The sequence below is a fragment of the Montipora capricornis genome, chromosome 12 (assembly GCF_036669925.1).
Source record: "Montipora capricornis isolate CH-2021 chromosome 12, ASM3666992v2, whole genome shotgun sequence".
Lineage (NCBI taxonomy): Eukaryota > Metazoa > Cnidaria > Anthozoa > Scleractinia > Acroporidae > Montipora > Montipora capricornis.
This window is the reverse complement of record NC_090894.1, coordinates 26,522,508-26,535,007: the sequence shown is the minus strand read 5'-3', so window position 1 is coordinate 26,535,007 and position 12,500 is coordinate 26,522,508. Positions and strand designations below refer to the sequence as shown.

The window sequence follows — 12,500 nt, the reverse complement described above, 5'->3', positions numbered from 1 at the left end:
AGGGGAGGGGGGGGACTCCCATATGAAACAGACGGGGATGCTCGTCGTCTCGCTTAGGGGTGTAAATATGGGATTTTGGTCTCGCTTAGGGTGGTCCGGGCAAAGCGCCAATATTTTATGCCACCAAGGTCTCGTTTGGGGTTCCACGAAGTAACGCAGAATTACGCGAAGAGAAACAGAAGTCAAATTTCCTTTTAAATTTCTTTTTAGATAAAAGCATTCGATGATTATGCCTTTTTATCATTAAAACTCATTGCATGTCGTATTTTTGTGTTTTTAAACGGTCTCTTTTAGGGGTCAAAATTTGCTTAAGCCACGCCTAGATTGGTCTCCTTTAGGGGTTAAATTCAAAATTTCCGACGAGCATCCCGGTCTGTTTCATATGGGAGTCCCACCCCCGGGAGACTCCACAGCTAAAACGTTAAAAATATCAAGGAATTACGTGATATGTTTAATGTTGATTTCTATTTCATCATAGTCGCCAATTTAAAACCTCAACGGTCATATTCAGCTTACAGACAAGATAATAATAATTAAATACTTTGAGAGTTTGACCGCTTGCTTTAGAACATTTTAAGTGTCAAATGACTTAATTTGGAATTTATTACAATTTCCATCAAATTCGTTTATCACCTGTTGTCAAAATATAACTTTCCCCAAATTAGTTTTCTAATATTTAAGAACTAAGATAACCGCATAATCTCTGTTGCAAATTCAGTTACGGAAAAAAGAATACTTTGGGAGAAAACGCGAAAAACGATGCGCTCATATCTACAACCGGGTCAAAACACTTCGGGACACTTGTCAAATTTTGGGCGAAAAGTAGAGAATTTACTGTACATGCTTCCATCGTTATATGAGCAACGTTTGTTCTTCTTTCGCTGCTTTTTTTGCGCCCCCCTTCCCCCCACACAATGTTGAAACATGCCAGCGATAGATGAACGGATCCTGATTTTGGAGACCGTGAAAAATCAACATTGTAATGGGGGGAGGGGGAAAAGCACGAATTGTCCCGACAGTTTTGACCAGGATTGTAGGTCCACTTCTCTGGTCAAAATTAGATAAGAAAGTCAGGAATTCGGAATTTTTAAATATAAATCAGAAAATTATATCTAGTTAGGATGATGGAAGATAATTGTAAAAGTTGTACACTATGCAGTAGTTAAATAAGAATCCTAAAAAGTGGGAATTATGTGATCTAGGATTTTATACATGGATTGAAAATAGTGGGCTGGGATTAGTCTTCAACCTTTGCTTTTAAGGAAGCGTGGGTTTATGGGATATTGATATGTCAACATACTTTTAGGGAACTAGTTAAAATAAAAAAAAGCGAATTTTAACGCTTATTACTAATAATTAGTATTTTGGATCAGATTAATATATTCCTTCTTAACTTTTAATTCAGTAGTAATTAGGCGTCCCCAATTAGTTTACTTATATGTAAGCTAGATCTACCTGACACATTAATAATAGTTATTGATTGATTGATTGATTGATTGATTGATTGATTGATTGATTGATTGATTGATTGATTGATTGATTGTGGCTGGTCCTCGTGAACATACTGTAACTGATTGTGTTGCAATATTTTTGCGAAGAAGAGAAAGGCGGAGAAAACTATCGCAAGAAAAACAAATTCAGATGTCTGGTAGACAAGGAAGAAAAAAGACTAGTCGAGTTCAGAGAGAGTATTTGGTAAGTTGTAAACTTAAAATCAAAATCCAACCGTCCCTGGAAGGCCTGGAATTTTAACATAGAAAGATCAATAAAGGCAAGAAGAACAAAGAGTGTTCATTCTATGATGTTACAACATGCTTGTGTTTATTTAGTGCATGAAGTTTTTTACTCTCTTTACTTCTAAGGCCGTATGAAGGACATTTCTACTGTGCTTATTTTCATCCTATTTGTGAATTATTCCCTCTTAACGTGTCATATATTAAGTTATTAATATTACCGCTCCGGTTTTAATATGAAATCATAGTAAGTTGGTTAAATCCTCAGAAAAGAATCAGGTTTTAACGGGAATCGAACCCATGCCCTTTGCGCTACCAGTGCAGTGCAGAAACCAGAAGGACTGTGGACAAGAACAACTGAAGTTGCGTGATCAGGGCCACCAATGGAGAAGGCATAGGGACCAATGTAAGACTATTTCATCTTTACAGAGTAGTAACACGACGCGAGGACTGTAACCTGCAAAAACATCTACGAGAATGCATAAACGTAAATCCAGAATTAGGCCACTCGGTTTTCTAGAATGGACATTCCAAAGAAACTGAGGTCTCACTGCAATAAGCCATTTCCGAGTTCACGTCAGCCTCCTCTTCAAAGCAAGTCTAAGTGCGAAGTTTTTGTGATGGTAATTAGTTCCATCCATGTCTTAAATATATAAATATAACTCCAGCTATTGCAAGAATCTTTGAGAGAGCAGTTTATCAGTTAAATTCGCAAAATATTGCACTGAGACTCACCTGTCCAACACACAATTGTCATATCGCACCGGAGGGAATTGTACCGACACCTTGTTGCCAATGTAACACTTCATCTTTTGCGCCCTTGATGATTCTAATACCAAGGCAGTCCGGCTATTCAGTACGGACTTTGCCAAAGTTTTTGATAGCGTGAAACAGTCACTCCGTTCTCACAGAAAATTTGAAGAAATGGCCTGGCCTAGTCTCAACGTTTCAAGGAGTTGTTTATCAAGGCAGGTTTATCATGTAAATAAAGGCACTGTTCAAGGCTCAGTCAGTGGCCCGCATCTACTTAATGTTTTTATGAACGACCTGGAGTCAGACGATAGTGATGACACCTCATTGATTAAGTTTGTAGTGATTGAAAGAAAAAAATCAGACCCGTCATAACCTTCTGTTGAACACTTTAACTCCTGGTCAGCAAGTAATGATACGAGCTGTAACCTAGTCTAGTCTCTACAAACCCAATTCAGTCCAGTCTGCAACACTGCTGAGTTCCGTAAGTTAAAAATTCTAGGTATTACATTCCAATCAAACAGTACTTTTTCATATCACTTATCTTAAAAACTAAAAGAAGCTATTGTAATCAGAGGTCTTGGCAAAGAAGGTTGTTCCCAAGAAGAAATTGGCTGCTTATTTAAAACCTTAGTCATGCTAAAAATTACATATGGTCTCTCTGTATACGCTGCCAGCGAATCTGATCTGTCGAAGGTACAGATGCCACAAAAGGACGTACTGTTCAACCTTATTCTCCATTTATGATTTATTGGAGATAAGCAAAAAACAAATATATGGGAAGCTAAATAGCCAATTTGGTCTTCCTTTGAGATCCCTACTGCCGAAGAGAAAAAAGAATCAAAATACAACTTGAGAAGGACGCAGAAGCAGAGGCTAGCAATCCATACCGAAAGACTTAAAAATAGCTTTGCCAACAGACTAATTTTCTAATTTTAATTTTTGTAATTGAGCATAATACATTTTCGCTTACAGATATACAGTGTAAATCGTATATGTAGTATATAAAGAATCACTTCTTTCGTCCGGCAGGTTTCTTTTACAGGTCACAGGTCATTGTTTTACTTATACAGAAAGCATCCTAACATTCATAAAAGCTAACCTTAGGCCTAAAGAAAAGTTCTTAGGCCTAATTAAGCCTAAGGTTAGTTTTTATGACTGTTTAGGATGCTTTCTATATTGGTAAAACAATGACCTGTGACCTGTGACCTGCAAAAGAAACCTGCCGTCTTTCGACTGAGGAAACCTGGTGTTTTACTTCTATGATCATTTCCACTCAACACAAGACCAATTCTTTGGTTTTAAAAAGGCATACTAACGAAAATCTCCAAGAGAATTTTTTTGCATTTTTTGAGCGTTAGCCCTTTCATTCTAAATTTCGAGCTTTCAGTTGAAAATTTTGAGCACTATTCGAGCACTTTTCAGACTTTTCTTTGCCACTTTCCAAGCCCTTGTTTTCACTGAATTTTTCCAGAGTAAGAAAGGCACACCTATTCATCAAACCTCGGCGAATTTGAGTCACACATCTTCCGTCACGGAAGAGCAGAATGGCAAATCATCCGGCAAATCATGGCCTCAAATGTTTTGGCTACTCTCCCGTCACGCTGTCATTTGGGATTTTGTTACGGCTGCCTGACATTTGTACGACCTTGCATTTTCTAATTTAGAGTAACTCAAACTTTAAGTCCAGCAGATTTATACACTCTTCTGTTCAAAATCCACAGGGAAACCGGAAGCATTGCGTTACATGTGAGTCTGGTATCCTTCCTTGCGTGACAGGAATGGCAAAGTTCTTTCAAGATGGCGACCATGACGTTTGCTATATTTGCCATCGCCGTTTCAGTTGCATCTTTGCTAGGTTTAATCCTCATGGTATATTCCATTTACTTGGTTTACGTTCACTGGAAGTACAGCCATATTCCTGGACCGAAGAGGGACAACTTTTTCCGCGGCAATTTGCCTCTGGTTCTTAGGGAACGAGCAAAGGGGAAAATAATACACGAATTGGTGGAAGATCTGTACGGTATTTATGGCCCAGCAATTGTAATATGGATTTATCACCACCCCCTTCTTTTTGTAGCTGACCCGGAAGTCGCTAGAAAATGTTTGGTTTCTCTAAACCTGCCAAAGAATCCACGTGGTTACATGAATGTGGCTTTTCCGTTCGGTGTGAGATTTATCGGAAAGGGGTTGGTAACCGAATTGGATCATGATGTGTGGCAGAAGCACAGATCCCTCATAAACCCAGCATTTCACCGCCGCTATTTGATGAACCTGATGGCTGCATTCAACAGTAGCTGTGAGTTGTTTCTTAACAGACTTGATGAAATGGCTGATAGTAAGACTGTTGTTAACATGGCAGAGGAGTTTTCAAGAGTAACAACGCATGTGATAGGAAAGGTACTAAGCTGTGTGATGGATGTTGGTAAGGTCATTCCATGTGTAGCTGCGCCCTCTCACCCCCCTCCCCCCAAGGCTGACAAGGTTCTACAAACTGGATTCCAGCTTTTCTTCAAAAAAGCCGACAAATTCCAACCCTACTGAAATATTTTTTCTAAAGTGCAAGCAGAAAATCAACCATTTATTACTGGACTACTCACAAAGATTCACTAATAATTTGTTTGATTTTAAATTACATGAACACCTCCAGGGTCTTTGGTACTGACCTTCAAAGAGATACCAAACATCCTCCTTTTTTATAGATAATTTTGTTAAGATGATAGGTTAAGGGATCCTAGCAATATTTTTATCAAAGGGAGGAGTCAGGGCGCCTTAGCGGTTATCAACCATGCCTTCCACCTCTGCGTTCCAGGTTCAACCCTCTTCCCTGAAGTCATATGTGGGCTGAGTTTCAGATGAACTCAATTTGACTCTTGGGGTTTTCCTCTCTCATCAACAGTGCTCGAAATAAAAGCAAATTCCAAGTTGTCCCTGTTTCAAAAGGCAGGCAATGTAACCCGTAAATTTGGTTGCCCTGATAAATGCTTGGTTGCCCATTAGGAAACCCTCAACGATTAACTGAACACCATGTTGAGATGCAATCGCATGGTTTTGGAGCTTGAGTATCCCATAGTTCTAAGTGTGCACCTCTGGTTTTTTATCCCCTTGTACATGTTTGTGACATTGTCTCTTAAATTTTCCTATCTGACAATTTTTTGTGTAAAAGCCACAGATACTCAAAACACAGGAAAATGCTCAACTGTGGCAAATTAATTATTGTTAACTTCACACTAGCATGGGACACTGGCAATAGAAAACAAGAGTGAGTCCTGTATTGCTCATGTAATGCATTTTCTATTTTTGGCTGGATTGTCCATTGTTTTTTCTTCAGGCAACCAACATTTTCATTTACCAAAAACTATTTGCCCAGTTACTTTCTGGTCGTCTGGGACGACCGGACAACTGCTAATTTCGAGCACTGTATCAAAATTGGCTCTCAGTCAATTACATTCGGCTGCGAGCAGATACCCTCAATAGGGATAACCTCTGGTATCCTTCCCTTTCATTGGAGTGAATGAATAAAGTTGGTAAAAATAGAGGATAATTGACTGGATTTTCCAGAATCTTTCAAGAATTTTTTTTTGTGATGAGCTATCTTGCACTTATTGATATTTTTTAGAATAAAATAGAAGTTAATGCCAGTAAGCAAATACTGGATGGAGCCTGGGTAGGACTGCTACAACTTCCCATCATGTGATTACCCATTTGGATCTTTTAATCAGTCTCCTCTCAGCCTTCTTGGCTTGACTTCCTCAGAAAGCTCAAGTTTTTGTTTCTTACAGCAATTTTTATCCCACCCCCCTAACCTTGCTGTTTTGCTCTCTGGTTTTTCAATTTAATGTTTGCCCTTTCAGCTGCTTGTCAGTCTTTAACAAACTATGGGCAGGGAATTGCTTCCTGCATTAGCCCTTCAGCTCTGTGCAGAAGCCTTCTCAGGGAGGGTGCGTTTTGTTACATCGCTAGACTGGGTTAACTTGGTCCCAGGACATTATACTAGCATTTAATAATGCCTACCTCACAATACAGGCATCTGGTAGTCCATACAGGTGGTTGGTATTATCCTTGCCTTGGCATTATATTCTCTGAGCCGTAGTTTATGCCCAATTTATGGGACTAGTCATTTCGTCAAATAATGTTTTGAATGAATACTGTATAATTTATTATTCTATAGAAACTGTTTTGAAAAAAGGGAATTTGCATGCTGGGGCTGTTTTATTTTTACCGAATCCCTCAAACCGTGATAAATAAATAAATGTCACAAGGGTAGCCTGCAAGAAGATCTACTTGTTTTGGGTATCAAGAAAGTATTTTGGAGGTGGCCAGTGCATGAGAAGAATGCGACAACGAATTCTTGGCTATGACTGATAAAATCACTAGTTTTAATACCTGATGATTTTGACTGTTCTTTTAAGGATTTTAAAAAGAACTCCATCTTCAATTTTTTTTTCCAAATGCGTATTGACAATAGTTTCTTTTGTTAACTGTTTCACTTGCTGATATTTTCTTCTTCAACTATTTCGCAAGGTTGCCTTCAATGTTGATCTTGATGTTATAAATGATGCAAACAGCCCATTCCCAGCAGCACTTACTGAGTCCCTCAAGGGAGTCCAAGAAAGTTACATTCGACCATTTTGGCCACTGGATTTATCATCATATCCAATACGAAAACGATTGTCAAAAGGAAGTAAATTCATTCGCGATTATGGAAAGAAAGTGATCCAAGAACGACAGGAAGCTATTTCTCGTGGAGAGGATACCCCTTCTGACATTCTTGATCACATCTTGCGTGTTGCAGAAGCGGAACCCACCTTGACTTTAGAATACCTTGTTGATGAGTTCGTCACCTTCTTTTTTGCAGGTCAGTTTTTTGTTTTGTTTTCCTTTCTTTTTTTACTTTTAGAAAGGTTGATGTAAAATTGATGTAGAGCAAAAAAGGTTGTGTCGTTGGAGATTATTTTACCAGCTAACGTACTTTGTGTATGAGAAGTAAATGATCGCTATAAGTTTGTCCAGACGACAAGATCTTAACCATTCCGGTGTGATAAAAATGTAAGTGAATCAAAACAAAATCGTGGCATCTCCTGATGCTTTCTCGATGAGAATTGTCTCCAAGTTTGGTTCTTTGTAATCTCGCTGTGGTGTTGGACTAAAATTCAATCCAACAAATTTTAAAAACTTATATTCGCAACGGAGAAGCCTCTGTGTTGACAAAGTGTTTTTCACTGAACCCTGTTAGAGATTCTTGAGAAGAGCTTAGCTCTCTTTACCAACACCATGGCGTAGCGCTCGGCCAAAAAATACGTGCTGTTCGTTAAAATTTGTTTCATGAAAATCAATAGTCTATGTATATAGTTTACCAGGCTTAGATCCTTTGAAAGGTCTGGACTGCATGTGTTTTCTCTCAGCATTTTTCATGAAGTAGAATGATATTTTGTCAACAGGTCAGGAGACTACAGCAAACCAACTGTCTTTCACACTTTACGAAATTCTCAAGCACTCTTGTGTTGAAGAAAGGTATGCAAAAATGTACAGAAATTTAAGCTTCTCTTTTCTCTCTCAGCTTCCCCTTATAAGGCCAATATTGATCTGTTTAATTGTGCCGTAGAATTGTACAAGAAATCGGAGATGTCCTTGGTTCCCGACAGTTTGTGGAATACAGCGACCTTGGCAACCTTCAATACCTAGGGCAGACTCTAAAAGAAGGACTTCGACTACATCCGCCAGTGACTGGAACATCACGAATAACAACAAAAGAGGAGAATTTCGGAGGACATCTCATCCCCGCCAAAACTATAGTTCTCTTTAGTTGGTTCATGATACACCGGCTTTCAGAGCTTTGGCCCGAGCCGGAGAAGTTTGATCCAGATAGGTTTTCTCCTGAAGCCAAGGATTCAAGCAATGCCTTGCGATCTGCTTATTTTCCGTTTTCCATGGGTCCAAGATTCTGTATTGGACAGACATTTGCGCAGTTTGAGGCTCGAATGGTCATGACGAAGTTGCTTCAAGAGTTTGAGTTGACGCTGTTGCCAGGTCAAAATGAGATTCAGCACGAACAGAACATCACGGTAAAACCCAGAGGTGGTGTACTGTGCACCATTAAGAAAAGAGGTGTTAATCATGAATAGACAGTTTCTAGAGGAAAATACTGGAAAGCACTGAGAGTTTGAAGCTAGCTTTAGGAAGATTAGATGTTATTCAGCATCTTAAGTAACTGGCTTCAATGACTACTCTAAAGCGACGAACATGCTCAACTTAAACAGTTCTTTCATCGTTTACTTAGTCAATTGCTATCCCTTGATAATAACCAAAACTAATCCTACCCTGACCATAATTTTTCTTTCCTTTTTCTCGAATTCATGTGAATATTCAACCTAGGTATTACGACTAAGGTTTGCGAAAGGGGTGCTATTAATACGAAAGGGGTACCATTGTCAATGGAAGGTATACGAAAGGGGTGTCTTTTCTTCCAAAAATTGTATTGCTGGTTTTCACTCACGTGATCAACAGCCATGTTTTTCAGCGAAAACAAAAGGAAGCTTTTGCATAATAATAGAGTTAAATTCCCGGAGGATTTGGTCGGGGCACCAACATGGCCGCCTTTTCTTTGTTTTGGGCACCAACATGGCGGTCGTGACGTCATGTGAAAACCGCGAATATAAAAGGGTAAGGGGTCGCACGTCGGGACAGAGCCTCCCCGTATTAATTTTTTTTAGTACCCTCTTCCCCCCCCCCTCCGCCCCGGGATTCTCGATCAGCACTTTCTAAAAAGTTCCTTCTGCTCTTCTTTAAAACTATATATAAAATAACTATTTACTTTTGCGTCAATATTTGTTTTGTGTCAATACTTGTTCGCATTTTTGAGCGTTAAAATAGAAGTTTTGGTCGTATGTTCCTGACAGCAATTAGCATATTTTGAGTCTCCCATCCAGAAACTAACCCCGCCGGACAGGGCTTATCTTCAGTGAACTTTTGTCTTGGAAAGCTGTCAGAAGCTCAGAGTTCACGCTTAAAAAAAAGCTCGTTGTGAAAAAGTAGTTGTAAATGATCAACAAGTCAGCCTTGCAGCCAATGTTTCTCGATTTTCTTTTACTTTGTTCAGTCTTTCTGGATTTAGTATTTTACTGAGCCACATGTCTTCTCAGGGGGTATCTAGCAAAGACATCTACCATGGCACTATAATGATTTACGATACCAAAACAATATCGTGTACTATTAGAGCTACATATTACGCAAGGAGAACTTGAATCCCCTGAAAAATAAAACGCAGCTCAGTCGACAGTTATGGAAAAAAACACTGTCAAGTTACTGCACTACCACACGTACGCAATGCGTTCTTATTTTTAAAAAAATATCCCGTTTCTCCTCAATTTCCCCCGTGCCCGCCCCACTTCCCCCTTCCCCGCCCCACTTCCCCCACCAAAAATCCCACATCCCTTCAATTTTTATCAGGGTTCCCACGGTCAGGGAAAAGTCACGAAAAAACAAACAATTTTCAAGGTCAGGGAAAAGTCAGGAAATTTTGCAAAAGGTCAGGGAAAATCTCAGTTCTTGTCAAAGTCAGTGAAAAGTCAGGGAATTTTGTTTTCAGGTTTTGTGAAGTTTATGAAGACATTTTCATTCGGAAAATGAAGCTGTAATTGATCAAGTTATGCGTTCAAATGCCGGGTTTTTTCGGTAAGTGGCTTTCGTTGTGAATGCCTTCTTCCAAATAAGGAAGAGAAATCGGAAGAAGCTTGGGAACCAGTGTTTTCCTTCGGCCATTTTTATCAAAACGTGGTGAAACTCACCTAATGCAAGGTCAGTGAAAATTGTTTTGAGGTCAGTGAAAAGTCAGGGAAAAGTCAGGGAATTTTTTGGGTTCTAATGAGTGGCAACCCTGTTTATCTAAATATCCCGTATCCTGATCGCTTCTCGGCCTTTTGGCTAAGATTAGTTTCTCGGCCAAGGGCTAAGGTCAAGTACCATTGTACTACGGTGCTTTTTTCAGGCCCCTATTAGGCAGCCACAGAACAGTTTCGGCTGTGTGTCTGCTTGAGAAGCGATCACTAGGCTTTTTTAGTTTCGTTTTTCATAATTTTTTGTTCAGCTCGAGTGTAGAATCATGACGAACTTTCGTAGTTTCTGAGTACTATTTACTACTTGTAGCTTTTGTTGATTTTTGAATCGATGATAGAGAGACTTTTGGCGATTTTTTGTGGAACGTTTGGTACTAAGTTAATCCAATACTGAAATCAAGATTATGAAATTGTAAAATCAAAACTTTGGACTGGACTATGGAACACGCAATTACGATATTTTAGATTTTTGAGCATTTAGAGAAATGGAGAACAGATGTTGTACATGTATGATCTTCCTGCTTGCGAACTTACTTCCAGCTATGATCACACTCAGCGTTCCATTCTCGATAAACATGCGCCTGTTCAGAGCAAGGCGCTTTCCGTACGACCAAGGGTTCCTTGGTTTGAGGAAGACCTAAAGGAGTTGAAGATCAAGCGTAGAAAACTTGAAAGGAAAATGAGAAAGAGTAAGTTGGACTTGGACATTTGCGCATACCGCGTTGCTTGTCGGGAGTATAATTCGCATCTGAAGGATGCCAAGACGAAAAACTATTCTCATTTGATAGAAGAGTGCGCGGGAGACTCTATCAAACTATTTCATGTGGTTTAATCTCTTTGTAAAGAGCGTTCTGATAAGCTACTACTGCCTTATGATTCTCAACAGCAAATGTCGAACGATTTTGGGGAGTACTTTTGTCAGGAGATTAATCTGATCAGAGAAAGCAAAGACAGTATAGACGCTCCACCTGTAGACAACATAGTCCCTGAATCTACTGCCAAGCTAGAGCGGTTCTCACTTGTCTCCGTCGAGAAATTGCGTGACATTATTCGTTCGTCATCTAATGCTAGCTGTCTCTTGGATCCTGTACCCACTTAGCTAGTGAAGGAGTGCGTGGATGAGCTCGTGCCAATTATCACCAACATGATTAACTCCTCTCTGGAAATTGGCTTTGTTCCTGATAACTGGAAGGTTACGTTGATTGCTCCTCTTCTGAAAAAAATTGGTCTAGAACTGGTGAATCAGAACTTTCGCCCTGTCAGAAAGCTGCCTTTGGTCTCGAAAACAGCTGAGAAGGCAGTTGTTCCACAGCTACTGGCTCACTGTACTGAGCATTCGCAACTGTACCTATCTTTTTGCGCTGGATCAGATACATCTCAGAAGGAAGCTACTCGAGCATTTGGATGTCTTTGCATAAGCTCATGTTGAACGATAGCAAGACTGAAGTATTGATTATTGGGTCTCGCCAACAGCTAGCTAAAGTCAGCTAGCCAAGTTGGTGCGTCGGAGATCAAGCCTACTGGTTCTAACGTAGCCTTGGCGTCTGGTTTGACAGCTTGATGAGAATGGATACCCATGTTGGTAAGGTGTACAGAAAGGCCTTACAGAATAGCTGCGGTTACACTAGCCATTTTGCCCTTGGGTAAGTTGCTTTTTCCCACGGGGAAGCAATTTTTTATGTGTAACCGATCTGCCCAAAGGAAAATTTCCTGTGGGAAATTTCCATAGATACGTCAAAAAGAACAAAAGAATTGCCCATGACAGTTCCAGATGTAAGTCTTATGGTTAACAAAACCCCAAAGCGGCTCAACCAATCACAAGATTGCCGAACGCGAGGAAAATACATGCTGTGATGAGCTGTGTAAACAACTGCGGACGTCAGTGGAAATACCCAAGCACGCCTTTTCTGGCCAGCAGCAAGTCGACGTCTAAATTATAAATTGGAGAGTTGCAAGGACTAGAGAAAGCGTAACTAAAGTCGACGTCTTTGTTGCCTTCTTAAAATGAAGCGATGACTCGCTGAACTTAATTGAGGTGGACAGATTAAGAGAAGCGCCGATCGTGACAATTACCGAAAATAAGCCAAAGAAATATTTGTCGTTCAGATGTAGATCTTCGATGTTTACTTTTTTTTTAGATCCTTAATTTTATTGTATCTTGTTCAAAAACCATTTAGTGGAA

General features: G+C 39.7%; 2 protein-coding genes across 2 annotated transcripts in view; both read left to right on the top strand.

Annotated features, from left to right (window-relative positions):
• LOC138027072 (cholesterol 24-hydroxylase-like) overlaps positions 1–9,308 on the top strand; it is a 25,013-nt gene extending 15,705 nt beyond the window's left edge. The window contains exons 3-6 of the mRNA XM_068874571.1: positions 4,208–4,883; positions 7,008–7,341; positions 7,925–7,997; positions 8,089–9,308. Coding sequence (XP_068730672.1) covers positions 4,284–4,883; positions 7,008–7,341; positions 7,925–7,997; positions 8,089–8,608 — 1,527 coding nt within the window. The 5' untranslated portion in view covers positions 4,208–4,283 and the 3' untranslated portion in view covers positions 8,609–9,308. The remainder of the gene's footprint in view (positions 1–4,207; positions 4,884–7,007; positions 7,342–7,924; positions 7,998–8,088) is intronic.
• The window catches only part of LOC138026992 (uncharacterized), a 159,171-nt gene that overhangs the window by 53,668 nt on the left and 93,003 nt on the right, over positions 1–12,500 (top strand). The gene's annotated exons all lie outside the window — the stretch shown is intronic.